At 43.4% G+C, this 15277-nt stretch overlaps 1 protein-coding gene across 11 annotated transcripts in view; it reads left to right on the top strand.

Moving 5' to 3' along the window:
* Positions 1–15277, top strand: part of TIAM2 (TIAM Rac1 associated GEF 2) — a 769295-nt gene that overhangs the window by 735246 nt on the left and 18772 nt on the right. For all 11 annotated transcript variants that reach the window (XM_073585716.1, XM_073585715.1, XM_073585720.1 and 8 more), the window contains 2 exons: positions 7226–7331; positions 13209–13296. In XM_073585716.1, the coding sequence (XP_073441817.1) occupies positions 7226–7331; positions 13209–13296 (194 nt within the window). The remainder of the gene's footprint in view (positions 1–7225; positions 7332–13208; positions 13297–15277) is intronic.

Here is a 15277-nt window from a genome sequence, read left to right as displayed (position 1 = left end):
CTCTACTATTCTATGAGTCTATGAATATAATTGATAGCAGAAGACAACTCTAATTGTTCTAATTACTCAGTGAATTCACTACAGTGAACTCTGACTTTTCCTCACGGTGCTGAGGTCACCGCAGTTCAAGGGGCCTGGTTGGGATCGCAGCCTCAGTGACCTCCAGTAACCTCGATAATGTCACCACTGGTCACTGATGCGCCACCTGCAGCAGTTCATTCATCAGTGGTTCCCAGCCTGGATGGTCATATCTTGGCACCATCCAGACAGAAAACTATTTATTTACCCCCAGACATGGATTACGGTGTGGGACAGAATGACAGACAGGTGAGGGATATGGTTGTTTTTAATTTATTACAGGAGACAAGGGATTCAATGGAATTGGACGTTAGGTGAGTATAACTTTTGTTTTTAAATTAAAATGGAAAAGTGTGTTTTGTTTTTATTTCAAATACATGACTTTATACTTGCTGTGTGTTTATTTACTATATAACTATAGGATTAGTAATGGAGAGGTGTCTTATACCCCACAGATATTAACCCCACATGCCACCGCAACAGGGCTAGTGGGGAGAGCTGGGCAAAGTGCCAGAAATTGCACATCTAATAGATGCTCCATTTGTGGGCGACTGCGGGCTGCTATTTTTTTGGCTGAGGGGGCCAATATCCATGGCCCTTTACCAGCCTAACAATACAAGGCCCCCCTACCTGTCTGCTTTATTTTGGCTGGTTGTCAAAATGGGTGGGGTCCCCATGCCTTTCTTTAATTATTTATTTAAATAATTAAAAAAAAAAATATGGGACCACTCTATTCTTGATAACCTGCCTTGCTAATGTTGATATCCGAATGTTGCAGCCCGCTGCTGTCAGTTTTGCTTGGCTGGTTATCAAAAATACAGGGAAACCCACGTAAATTGTCTTTAAATTATTTATAGCAATGGGTCAATTGATGTCACTTTTCATGGTGTCTGCCCCTAACTTGAGCTGTTTTGGCAGCTTTTGGACCCCCTTGAAAGTGTTGTCTATGCGATTGGTTTTACCTCCCATTGAATTGAATGCTGTTCGGCGAATATGGCCAAACCAAACTTTGAAAAGTTCGCTCATCTCTATTGACAAGTGATGATGTTTCTTTAGGGGACTTTGCTTATCGTATACTTGTGGGTGAAATCTAATATGTCACTAATGCCCTATTGCATCCATCTCCATATTGATAACGTAAACCACATTTCATTGATATTGTACATTGCTTTGTCTAAATATTGCATTTTTCTGGTATTGCTGAAAATACATTATTTTATTATTAACTACTTTACAGATCTGAATAACAAGCTATCTACCATCACTTTCTGCTTCTAAAGTAACTCATGATTTCATGAAAATGAATAAGGGCGGTTTCACACTTCCAGATAATACCGGTACTGGAAAAAACGGTACCGGAGCTATCCGTGTCCATGTGGACACGTGGTACCTCCGTGTGGCTACCGTGTGCCGCATCAGGACCACACGGATGGTGTCGGGAAGAAGAGCTACAGTAAGCGCTGTTCCCGGTGGCTGGTGCTACCCGCGGCTGTGATCTTTCTCTCCTGTTCTGCCGACAGGAGAGCAGAATGAATGAAAACCCGACGTGGGGTCTCCCTCATTTTCTGAACCAACCAGATGAAACGTACAGCTGTCACCTTCAGAAAGGTTGGTTGTGAAGAATAGAGGGGTCTCCATTCTGTTTTTTTAATTATTTAAAGAAATAATTTAAAAAAACGGCGTGGGGTGAGGGGACCCCACGCCATTTTTTTAAATTATTTACTGGTACCGGGTTACGCTCCAGATTAGGCGCATTTAATAGATGCGCCATTTCTGGGCAGCGGGGGGCTGCTGCTTTTAGGGAGGGGGAGGGCCAAGATCAATGGCCCCTTACCAGTCTGAGAATATCAGCCCTCAGTTGTCGGCTTTCGTCAGGTGGGTTGTCAAAAATAGGGGGGTATTTTTGACAACCCACCTGACGAAAGCCGACAACTGAGGGCTGATATTCTCAGGCTGGTAAGGGGCCTTTGATCTTGCCCCCCGCTGCCCAGAAATGGCGCATCTATTAGATGCACCTAATCTGGAGCGTAGCCCGGTTCTTCCCACTTGCCCTGTAATGGAGAGGTGTAAATAAGACACCGATCCATTACTAATCCTACAGTAATAAAAGGGTTAAATATACACACACAATAAGAATAAATTATTTTAATGAAAGAATACAACACACACACATTTTTATAATCTTATTACACTGGTAATTCCTTAGCGAAGCCCTTGTTCTTCTGAAAAAAAGTTGAAAATAATAAAGCAAATCTATACATTACCTGTCCAGCGCTCAGTCACGTCCTACGGCGTAAATCCATCTCGGGGGTTGTACATTTACAGTTGGAGTGCTGCTAACACAGCCATCCCAGACTGTAACTGACTGGGGAATGAATGGAGCAGAGCGCACTCACTAAATAATTAAAAAAACAGCGTGGGGACCTCTCTATTCTTCACAACCAACCTTGCTGAAGCTGACAGCTGAGGGTCGCAGCCCCCAGCTGTAAGTTTCATCTGGTTGGTTCAGAAAATGATGGGGAGCCAACGTCGGGTTTTCATTCATTCTGCTCTCCTGCAGGCAGAGCAGGAAAGCAGAATATCAGCCACGGTCAGCACCAGCCTCTGGGAACAGCCACTTCTTCTTGGCTGCCGTCCGTGAGCACGGAGGACTGTGTGAACAGTTCTCAATATGCACGTGTGCAGCACGTGTTGCGGGCCGTGTTAAAACGGACATGTCTCCGTGTTTAGCACACGGACACACGGTTCATGAAAACACGCTGACATCTGCATAGACCCATTCATTTGAATGGGTCTACGTGTGTCAGTTTCTCCGGTACGTGAGAAAACTGTCACTACACGTACCGGAGACACTGACGTGTGAAACCGACCTGATATGAAGGACGGTCAGCATCCGCCTGCAGGGCAGATGACTCTTTATCTTCCAAACACAACAATGGAGATTTATTTAGCTTAACCGCTTAACGTCCAATGATGGACACAGTCGATCATTTGACATCTCCCCTGCTTTGATGAGAGCTCCGTCGGTGAACCCGCATCAAAGCCGGGACATGTCAGCTGTTTTGAACAGCTGACATGTGCCCACAATAGGCGCAGGTGGAATTGCGATCCAACTACGCCTATTATCTAGTTAAATGCCACTGTCAAACACTGACAGCGGCATTTAACAAGCCCTGCCGACTGGGTGTCCGGAAATGCGCACATCGCTGACCCAGGTCATGTGATTGGGGGTCAGGGATGCGTTGGCATGACAACCAGAGGTCTCCTGCAGACCTCTATGGTTGTTGATGCCGCATTGCTATGAGCTCCACCCGGTGGTCAGCGCTCAGAGCAGTGCAGTAATTCAGCTACATATAGGCGATCTGCTCATGGGAGCGTCTAACCTCCAATGGAGGCTATTGAAGCATGCCAAAATAAAAAAAAAGTTTTAAAAAAATATGAAAAAATAAAAAAAAGTTTAAATCACCCCCCTTTCGCCCCAAAGTAAAAAAAAAAAAAAAAAAAAAAAAATCACATACACATATTAGGTATCGCTGCATTCAGAATTGCTGCACTATCAATAAAAAAAAAAAAAGGATTAACCCGATCGCTAAACGGTGTAGCGAGAAAAAAAATCAAAACGCCAGAAATAGGTTTTTTTGGTCGCTGTGACATTGAATTAAAATACAATAACTGGCGATCAAAGGAACATATCTGCACAAAAGTAGTATCAGTAAAAACGTTAGCTCGGTGTGCAAAAAATAAGCCGTCACCCAACCTCAGGTCACAAAAAATGGAGACGCTACGGGTCTCGGAAAATGGTGCAATTTTTTTTTTTTAAACAAACTTTGGAATTTTTTTTCACCACTTAGATAAAAAAGAACCTAGACATGTTTGGTGTCTATGAACTCATAATGACCTGGAGAATCATATTGGCAGGTCACTTTTAGCATTTAGTGAACCTAGCAAAAAAGCCAAGCAAAAAACAAGTGTGGGATTGCACTTTTTTGCAATTTCACCGCACTTAGAAATTTTTTCCCATTTTCTAGTACAAGACATGGTAAAACAAGTGGTGTCGTTCAAAAGTACAACTCGTCTCGCAAAAAAACAAGCCTTCAAATGGCCACATTAATGGAAAAATAAAAAAGTTATGGCTCTGGAAAGAAGGGGAGGGAAAAATGAAAATGCAAAGTCAAAAACACCCCTGGTCATTAAGGGGTTAAACAGGTTGTCTGGTCCAAAATCATGAGTCTGCAATCACTTTGTGTGACTGCAGACTTATAAATCCCCCAGTGCACACATTGTGCTGCAGGGATTTGCCAGTTTCTGAGCCAGGAATGGCAGGTATGTATGCATTTTATACATACACCCGACAATTGGGAACGGCCTCGCTCCATACACTTGTATGGAGCGAGGCCGCGCCTTGTCTAGAGACCAGGCCGTCCAGTGGGTGCAGCCTCACTCCATGCAAATATATGGAGTGAGGCCACGCCCACTGGCTGTGGCCAGTAGTATGTATAATGCATACGTACCCTCCAGTCCCGGCACAAAACCCGGTGAATCCTTGCAGCATGCAGTGTGTGCGCTAGGGGGATTCAAAAGTCTGGAGTCACACAGAGTGTGTTGGATTGTCTGAGTTTTAACTCTAGAAATTTCACAGTATTGATAAATTTGCTCCAATGTTCTTTCATCATAGCAATTAGATTTCACCCTGTCACGCTCGCGCCTTGGCTGATTGGCGTGAGCCGGGGGGTTGTGACTCCACTGTGCCACAGACCAGACTACCCTGGAAGGGGCATGACTAAGACAGCTGCCTTGGTCTTCTCTGGAGCCTCCAATGGTGAGGTCAGGGTTGTGCGGCAGGCAGCTGCCAGGTGCCACTCCAGGGTGGTGTCTGGCTGTGAATGCTGATCCCACGGGGACAGGATACTTGGTCAGGTGCGAGTGACAGGCAGGCAGGTGGGCACGGCAGGCACGGCTGGTACCCAGGCAGGCACGGCTGAGATACAGGGCAGGCTGGTACAGCTGAGACACTGGGCAAGCAGGCATGGCTTGGAGACACAGGGCAAGCATGCATGGCTTGGAGACACAGGGCAAGCAAGCACGGTTTGGAGACACAGGGCAAGCAAGCACGGTTTGGAGACACAGGGCAAGCAAGCACGGCTTGGAGACACAGGGCAAGCAGGCACGGCTTGGAGACACAGGGCAGGAAGGGGTGGTGTATGAAGGAACAGGTAGGGGCCTGTTCAAACAGCAGGAGTGGGTACTGGCCAGAAGGAATGGAATATGGAGGAAAAGGTAGGGTCATGTTCAAATAGGAAGTGCAGGTACTGGTACGGATAGGAGAGAGGGGAATATGACAAAGCAGAAGTGCGGCGTAGGCGGAGCCGCAGGAGTGTGGTGCAGGCGGAGCCGCAAGAGTGCAAAGTAGGTGGAGCTTGCAAGAGTGCAGAGTACAGACTGAGAGGACACAGGGAAAGACACAGCAGGGAAAGGAACCACAGACAAGGAGACTGACAAACAGAGGTAGGACAGAGTTCAGACAGAGAAACAGTACGAGACAATGAACAGGGGCCAAAGGATATAGGAACCAGGATATTCTGCCTCCTGGAGGGCGGCAGCGAAGTACTAGGCAAAGTACAGAAACAAAACTAGGACAGAGACCAGGATATTTGCCTCCTGGCGAGCAGCCAGAGTGTACTAGACAAAGCTAGGAGTAAAGCCTCTCAGAGAAGGTGAGTCATAGGCCAGGGCCTGGCTTACTCAGCAGCAAGGAGCAGAGTTGAGACATTGCACAGGCAATGTTCCAGTGGATTGGGCAGGCCTAAATAGTCGAGGGCTCTAGGTAATTGCTCAGGGACACATTAGCCAGGTGCACCCTGACTCCATAAGAAGCAGAGATTTCAGGCGCCACCCCCTATACACACAGTCAGGAAACATGAACACAGAGGACAGGGGGCAAGGAGCTGGCAGTAAACAGAATTCACAGCAAGACCTGGAGCAGTGAGCAAGTTGGTGAGTGGGGAATGTGAGGCCATGCAGCGATGCCAGAAGAGTTTTTACACACCCTACCAGGTGTGAGGCTGTGACCGGTGTCACGGGTAGGGGTCACTGTTTGTTCTCCCCAGGATGCGCACGGAGGCGTATTGAGGTGATGAGGGGGCATTGCAGTCGCAGGTGTAGCTGTGATTACAATGGTGAAGCAGTGACCGATGTCACAGGTAGGGGTCACTGTGTGTTCTCCCAAGGTTGTGCATGGAGGCGTATGAAGGCCATAGGAGTGCATGGCAGTCATGGGCGTTGCGGTGACTGCAATGCACTCTAGAAATAACAAAAATGTGTGCTAGTCTTGGACATGCTGGTGTCCAAGGCAGATATATGGAAAACCTGCTCTGGGATGTTGTGTTGTGAAACATACTGCAGGATGGTAGTCATGTAGTCCATTTCATTATAGGCCTGGGTTTTCCATGTGGCTGAAGGCCACAGGTTCCTTTGTTAAAAGCCCTGCAGAAAAGGGTTATGGGTGTGTCAGGTGTAATGTCAGTGTGAGTCTGGTGTTCGGCAGGAGCGCAAAGCAGGAGGCCCTGCAGAGCGCTAGCTGTGTGTGAAGTGACACAGGCAAGTGAAGCTGAATATCTAAGGCAGCTGAAAGGTCTGGCACCCACAGCATACACAGTGGTGCAGACGCCCACGGCAACAGGTCAACGGAGGACTGAAACGTTTAGTGCCTGCAAACAGGAGGATATGGTTTCCAGCTGCGATCCAGAGGATATTATGGACAGTGTTATGCTGTGAGTAAAGAAACATTGAAATGGCGATGCAGTCGCCCAGGGAAAATGGTCAAAGGGAGGTCCAGCGTGTATAGTGACTATAGTCTAAATGATGCCGTGCTGTATGTAGTGTTGTGAAATGGACACTAATATTATATGCACTTGTGTGAATTGGACCTTAATGCTGTGAAGTAACTGCATTAAAAAGACTTTGAGTTGGAACTTTGCTGGGTCACTGCCTGTGTGTGGTACCGCGGCACTACACAGGACACTACTTTAGACTGACATCGCAATATTGTATGCTTACGCTATGTATATTTACTGAGAATAACTTTCTTACTGGCTACATTTAATGTAAATTTAATTTAAGTTTTTTTTATTTATGCATATATGGACAGAGCCAGAATACACGAAGCTCCCAAACCTACAGCGATATCGATCAGTTTAAATTCCGCTGGCTGATTCCTTTGTCTACTGTTCAAGTCAGGATGGGAAATGCTGCAGGTAAATAGCACAATCCACACATTCAGTGAAAGGTGTCAAGATTTCAACAAATGATTTCAATAATTTACATAAATAACATTTTAGTTCTGCCACATCCAATTCTAATGGTAGACTATCTGAAAGCTCTTACAAAAATGAAGCCTTCTTTTGTGCTTTTACATTGTCATTTTCTAAATAATTTTCAAATACTAAATCTGCGTGGAGCGTATATTCCCTGTAAATAAACCTTTTAACTCTTGATCTGTCTCTGATCCGTGGCGACATCCTCAGCACCTGCAGTATATTACATAGCGGAGCTGAATGTGGCACTATGGATGTAGCAGAGCTGAATGTAACACTATGGATGAAGCGGAGCTGAATGTGTCACTATGGATGTAGTCGAGCTGAATGTGTCACTATGGATGAAGCAGAGCTATAACACATACAGCTCTTCTATATGTCAGTCAGGATACAGAATTGTATATTCCAAAATATTAGTATATATTACATAAATACACACTTTGACCTACAAATTTAAAACATTTCATATCAATGAATACAATGTATGGAAACATAGGATGGGTTGATCTGAAGACAAGCTAACTGTCTTCCCAAAAAACAATTATTTGTACAGGTAGATATACAGTAAATATGTACATTTACTAGACCTAATAACTCACAATGAGAAAATAAGTGTTTTACCAGGGTTTAGCTGTGAGTTAAATATAGGAGATTAGAGGCAGAGACAGCACACAGTAAGAGGCACTGACAAGGAGACTATTCTGGCTCCAAATTACAGAAAACATGGAGTCAGGGAAGCTGGGGATGGAGGGAGAGCTGGAATGCCATATGTTGATATACACTGCTCAAAAAAAAATAAAGGGAGCACTTAAGCAACAGAATATAACTCCAAGTAAATCAAACTTCTATGAAATCAAACTGTCCTCTTAGGAAGCAACACTGACTGACAATCAATTTCACATGCTGTTGTGCAAATGGAATAGACAACAGATGGAAATTATTGGCAATTATCAAGACACCCTCAATAAAGGAGTAGTTCTACATGTGGGATCGCAGACCACATCTCAGTACCAATGCTTTCTGGCTGTGGCGTTGGGCTGTGAGTACAATCCCCATCTGTGAATGTCGGGCACTCAGACCATCCTCATGAAGTCAGTTTCTAACCGTTTGTGCAGACACATGCACATTTGTGGCCTGCTGGAAGTCATTTTGCAGGGCTCTGGCAGTGCTCCTCCTGTTCTTCCTTGCACAAAGGTGGAGGTAGCGGTCTTGCTGCTGGGTTGTTGCCCTCCTACAGCCCCCTCCACATCTCCTGGTGTACTGGCCTGTCTCCTGGTAGCGCCTCCAGCCTCTGGATACGACGCTGACAGACACAGCAAACCTTCTTGCCACAGCTCGTAATGATGTGCCTTCCTGGATGAGCTGCACTACTTGAGCCACTTGTGTGGGTTGTAGAGTCCGTATCATGCTACCACAAGTGTGAAAGCACAACCAACATTCAAAAGTGACCAAAACATCAGCCAGAAAGCATTGGTACTGAGCTGTGGTCTGTGGTCTCCACCTGCAGAACTACTCCTTTATTGAGGGGGTCTTGATAATTGCCAATAATTTCCATCTGTTGTCTATTCCATTTGCCCAACAGCATGTGAAATTGATTGTCAATCAGTGTTGCTTCCTAATTGGACAATTTGGTTTCACAGAAGTTTGATTTACTTGGAGTTATATTCTGTTGTTTAAGTGCTCCCTTTATTTTTTGTATTTTAAAAAGGAATCTGTCAGCAGGTTTTTGCTACCTAATCTAAGAGCAGCATAATACAGGAAAAGAGAAGGTGAATCTAATGATGCATCACTTAGGTTATTGTGCGCAGCAATTCTGACACAATCAGAATTCTTAGATTTCACAATGCAGCAGAGCTGAGAAAGCTAACCCCGCCCACACCACAGCTGCCCCCGCCCACACCTGGCACTGTGTACATAACTATAGACCGTGAGATGCTAATCACAAGAGGGGGCGGAGACTAACCTGGAAGCTCTTGCCTGCTAGTCACCGCAATGATAATCACCAGGTGATAAAACCTTCAGTGTAAGTAAACAGGACACAGCCTGACGTGCCACATCGTTGAATTATCCCCTTAACAACCATCAATACGTCTTTTAACAGCGGCAGTTAAGGGTACTTATTTCTCAGCGCCGCTTTTTAGCAGCACCGAGAAATAAGGGTATAGCGCCCCCCACCGGGGGTAGCCGAGACCCTGGGGAACATGATCAGGGCTGGTTTTTATGGTCCCCTGTCACATGATCACCTTTATTCACCGAATAACAAAAAAAATATGTGATTTACTTAATTTCTCTCTTTTCTGATATGATCTAGCATTATCAGATAAAAAAGAAATGGGGTCCCCTGATACTTCCGCCATCCTCCTACTCTCCTGCTCCATCCCCCATCCTCCGTGTCATCTTCCTGGAAAAAAATACACAGTGCGCCCGTGGAGATTTGCCAAATAATTCCCTGCAACAATAGGGGTTTTTCCTATTGGTTTCTTTTGATCACTGTGAAAGACCCTATCACAGTGATCAAAATAAAAAAAAAGTAAGTCAAATCCCCCTTAGGCCTCTTTCACACTTCAGTTTTTTACAATCAGTCACAATCCGCCAGGTTTTGAAAAAAAACGGATCCTCAATTTTCTTTTGAGGATCCGTTTTTTTCCCCATTGACTTCCATTAATGGCGGATTGTGACGGATTGCCGTCCGTTGCATCCGTTTTTTTTGAGGATCCGCCAAAAGTTGCTGTCTGTCACCATCCTCAAAGATTTCAAAACGGAGCTTGCAACGTTTTTTTTTGTGGCGGATCCTCCAGACACTCATTTAACCCGAAATTCTTTCTGGTTGCCGGAAAAAAAAAAAAAAAAAAATTTCTCTCTCTCTCTCCCTCTCTCTCTCCCTCTCTCTCTCTCCTTCTCTCTCTCTCTCCTTCTCTCTCCTCTTCCCGGCCAGCGGTTCCTTTAAATTTCCTCATTTTCAGGATCCGTCTGAAAACGGATCCTGTGCCATCCGTTCACATCAGTTGAGAACGGATCCGCTTGTCTGCCTTTTTGGCGGATTTGAACTGATGCAAAAAACTGAAGTGTGAAAGAGGCCTTAGGTAGACAAAAATTTATCTAAAATTTTTTTAATTTTTTCCACTATTTGCAGTTGGGGCTAAGGTAGGGGTTGTATTAGGGTTAGAGTTAGATTTTTTTTTTTCAAAAGTAAAAAAAAAAGAAATGGTGACGATATGATGGTTGGTGTTGAGCTTGTTACTAGAGTTTGCATTGGGTGCTCGGGTATACAGAGTATCGGATACCCACATATTTTTGGGGGGTGTCTAATAGCCGCAAAACATGCGGGGTAGGGACTCGAGCATGTCACTCAAGCACCCATGATATTCGGTGCATAGTCAAGCACGCGATGCAAACTGGAGTAGCGAGCACTTGTGTTCAACACTAATGAAGATGACGTATTTACTGTGGCGAACTAATGTTATCAAATTCTGTGGGATCAAAATGCTCACTATACCTCTGGGTAAAATCCTTGAGAGTTGTGGTTTCCAAAATGGGGTCACTTGTGAGGGGTTTCCACTGTTTAGGCACATCAGGGGGTCTCCAAACGCGACATGGTGTCCGCTCTCGATTCCAGACAATTTTGTGTTCAAAATGTCAATCGGTGCTTCCTCCCTTCCAAGCCCTGCTGTGCCCCCAAACAATGGATTTCCCCCATATACAGGGTATCAGCGTACTCAGTAGAAATTACACAACAAACTGTGTGATCTATTTTCTCCTGTTTTTTTATTTGTGAAAATAAAGTTTGGGTCTAAACTATTTTTTTTTGTGAAAAAAGTTAAATGTTAATTTTTTCCTTCCACAGTGCTTCAGTTCACATGAAGCACCTGAAGGGTTAATAAACTTTTTGAAAGTGGTTTTGACCACCTAGAGGGGTGCAGATTTTAGAATGGTATTTCTGTCATACAGACCCCGAAAGTCACTTCAAATGTGACGTGGTCCCTAAAAAAAAGGGTTTTTGGAAATTTTGTTGGAAAAAAGAGAAGTCGCTGGTCAACTTTTAACCCTTATAACTTCCTAACAAAAAAATGTCTCCAAAATTGTGCTGATGTAAAGTAGACATGTGGGAAATATTATTAACTATTTTGTGTGATATGGCTTTTGATTTAAGGGCACACAAATTAAGTTTGAAAATTGCAAAATTTAAAATTTTTTTGCCAAATTTCCATTTTTTTTTTTTTAAGAAATAAATGCAAGTTATATATAAGAAATGTTACCACTATCATGAAATACAATGTCATGAAAAACCAGTCTCAGAATCAGTGGGATGCGTTGGAGTGGTCCAGAGTTATTACCTCACAAAGTGACTCTGGTCAGAATTGTAAAATTTGGCTCAGTCACTAAGGGGTTAAGTAACCCCTACATTATGCTGAGAGATTCCCTTTAAGGGGGTAAAATCTTGGATGGGAGTGCTTCTTTAACCCCTTAACCCCCGGAGCTTTTTTCGGTTTTGCGTTTTCATTTTTCGCTTCCCTCCTTCCCAGAGCCATAACTTTTTTATTTTTCCACCAATATGGCCATGTGAGGGCTTATTTTTTGCAGAACGAGTTGTAATTTTGATTGATATCATTGATTTTACCATGTTGTGTACTATAAAATGGGAAAAAAACTGCAAGTGCGGTGAAATGCAAAAAAAGAGCAATCCCACACTTGTTTTTTGTTTTGGCTTTTTTGCTAGGTTCTCTAAATGCTAAAACTGACCTGCCATTATGATTCGCCAGGTCATTACGAGTTCATAGACACCAAACATGTGTAGGTTCTATTCTATCTAAGTGGTGAAAAAAAATTTAAAACTTTGCTAAACAAGAAGAAAAAAAAATGTGTCATTTTTTCGATACCCGTAGCATCTCCATTTTTCGTGATCTCTGGTTGGGTGAGGGCTTATTTTTTTGCGTGACGGGCTGACGTTTTTAATGATACACATACAATCTTTTGATCACCCATGATTGCATTTTAATGCAATGTTGTGGTGACCCAAAAAATGTAATTCTGGCATTTTGACTTTTTTTCTCGCCACGCCGTTTAGCGATCAGGTTAATTTTTTTATTCACTGATCGGGCGATTCTGAAAGCAGCGATACGAAATATGTGCATGTTTGATTTTATTTTTGTTTTTATTTTGAATGGGGCGAAAGGGGTTTGATTTGAACTTTTATACTTTTTATTTTTTTAAACACTAAGTTTTGGCATGCTTCAATAGTCTCCATGGGAGACTAGAAGCTGCCATAGTCCGATCGGCTCTGCTACAGAGGCGATGGTCAGATCGCCTCTATGTAGTACAATTGTTGACTTGTCACGAGCGCCGACCACTGGGTCAGATCACCTCTATGTAGTAGAATTGCTGACTTGCTATGAGCGCAGACCACTGGGTGGCGTTCACAGCAATCCAGCACTGACAACCATAGCGGTCTCCTGGAGGCCTCGTGTTGTCATGCTGACACACCGGTGACCCGCGATCATGTCACGCGGGTCCCTGGTGTGCGTATCTCCGGCACAATTACCGGAAGTGCCATTTAAATGCCGCTGTCATTTAATTAATAGCCGTGGGTGGATTATGATTTCATCCACGGCTATTGCAGGCACATGTCAGCTGTTCAAAACAGCTGACATGTCCCGGTAAAGATGTGAGATCACCGCCGGAGCTCACATCAAAGGGAGGGAGTCAGACATCGGCGTACTATTACGCCCAATGATGTCGGAAAGGGGTTAAAGGTTAAAAATTATCACTATAGGTTAGCTTGAAAATGTATCTGACTTTTCCTTTAATTTTTCTGCACAGGAGCAGAAAATAACTGCTTGTGGGAACTTATTCATACAAAATCTGAACTTCAAGGGAGGCCAGAAACTATTTTTCAGCTCTGTAGTAGGTAAGTACAGCTGGTTTTATTATGATCTATTCACAATGTATTTACATTCTTTACTGTTATATATTTTATTTGCAATATCCAGCAAAGCAGGGCTGAGATAAATGGCCATATTAAAGGGAATGTGTCAGCATAATTGTTGCTCCTAAGCAGTCTAGATGAGCACTTTTTGGCAAGACAAAAGTTTTGTTGGCCACAGAAAGTAATGTGATATTCAAACAAATAATTAACTTAAAATACAAATATATGTTGCATAACATTGGTGAGTTAAATTGTGGTGCTATTAGTCATATTTAATCTTTAAATCATTTTAATCTTTAAAGATTCCATAATAACAGGGTCTGTACCACAGGACTGGCGTATAGCAAATGTGGTGCCAATATTCAAAAAGGGGACAAAAACTGAACTTGGAAATTATAGGCCAGTAAGTTTTACCTCAACTGTGGGTAAAATCCTTGAGGGTTTTCTAAGAGATACTATACTGGAGTATCTGGAGAAGAATAACCTTATGACCCAATATCAACATGGGTTTACAAGAGACCGTTCCTGTCAGACTAATCTGATAAGCTTTTATGAAGAGGTAAGTTCCGGACTGGACCAAGGGAATGCAGTGGACGTGGTGTACATGGACTTTTCAAAAGCTTTTGATACGGTGCCACACAAAAGGTTGATACATAAAATGAGAACAATGGGGATAGGGGAAAATATGTGTAGGTGGGTTAAGAGCTGGCTCAGGGATAGGAAACAAAGGGTGGTTATTAATGGAGCACACTCGGACTGGGTCACGGTTAGCAGTGGGGTACCAAAGGGGTCAGTTTTGGGCCCGCTTCTTTTTAACATATTTATTAATGACCTTGTAGGGGGCATAGAGAGTAGAATTTCAATATTTGCAGATGACACTAAACTCTGCAGGGTAATTAATACAGAGAAGGACAATTTTATATTACAGGAGGATTTATGTAAACTAGAAGCTTGGGCTGATAAATGGCAAATGAGCTTTAATGGGGATAAATGTAAGGTCATGCACTTGGGTAGAACGAACAAGTTGTATAATTATGTGCTTAATTGTAAAACACTGGGCAAAACAGTCACTGAAAAAGACTTGGGTGTATGGGTGGACGACAAACTCACATTTAGTGGCCAGAGTCAAGCAGCTGCTGCAAAGGCAAATAAAATAATGGGATGCATTAAAAGAGGCATAGATGCTCATGAGGAGAACATAATTTTACCTCTATATAAGTCACTAGTGCGACCACACTTAGAATACTGTGTACAGTTCTGGTCTCCGGTGTATAAGAAAGACATAGCTGAACTGGAGCGGGTGCAGAGAAGAGCAACCAAGGTTATTAGGGAACTAGGGGGTCTGCAATACCAAGACAGGTTGTTACACTTGGGGTTATTTAGTTTGGAGAATCGAAGGCTTAGGGGTGATCTTATTACAATGTATAAATATATGTGGGGACAATACAAAGACCTTTCTAATGATCTTTTTACTCTTAGACCTGTGACGGGGACAAGGGGGCATCCTCTACGTCTGGAGGAAAGAAGGTTTAAGCATACTCACAGACGTGGATTCTTTACTGTAAGAGCAGTGAGACTATGGAACTCTCTGCCATATGATGTTGTAATGAGTGATTCACTACTAAAATTTAAGAAGGGACTGGATGCCTTTCTTGAAAAGTATAATATTACAGGGTATATACACTAGTCTCCTTAATATTGCGTTGATCCAGGGAGCTAGTCTGATTGCCGTATGTGGAGTCGGAAAGGAATTTTTTTCCCCAATGTGAAGCTTACTGTTGCCACATGGGTTTTTTTTGCCTTCCTCTGGATCAACATGTTAGGGCAAGTTAGGATAGGATATGGGTTGAACTAGATGGACTTAAAGTCTCCCTTCAACCTTAATAACTATGTTACTATGTTACTATGTTAATATTTTGTGTGACTTCCATGAGCTTGAAGGACTGCATCCATGCGGTTCAAC

Source organism: Dendrobates tinctorius, unplaced genomic scaffold (genome assembly GCF_039654945.1).
Source record: "Dendrobates tinctorius isolate UK_male_01 unplaced genomic scaffold, ASM3965494v1 ptg000087l, whole genome shotgun sequence".
NCBI lineage: Eukaryota > Metazoa > Chordata > Amphibia > Anura > Dendrobatidae > Dendrobates > Dendrobates tinctorius.
This window is presented reverse-complemented; position numbering and strand designations above follow the sequence as displayed.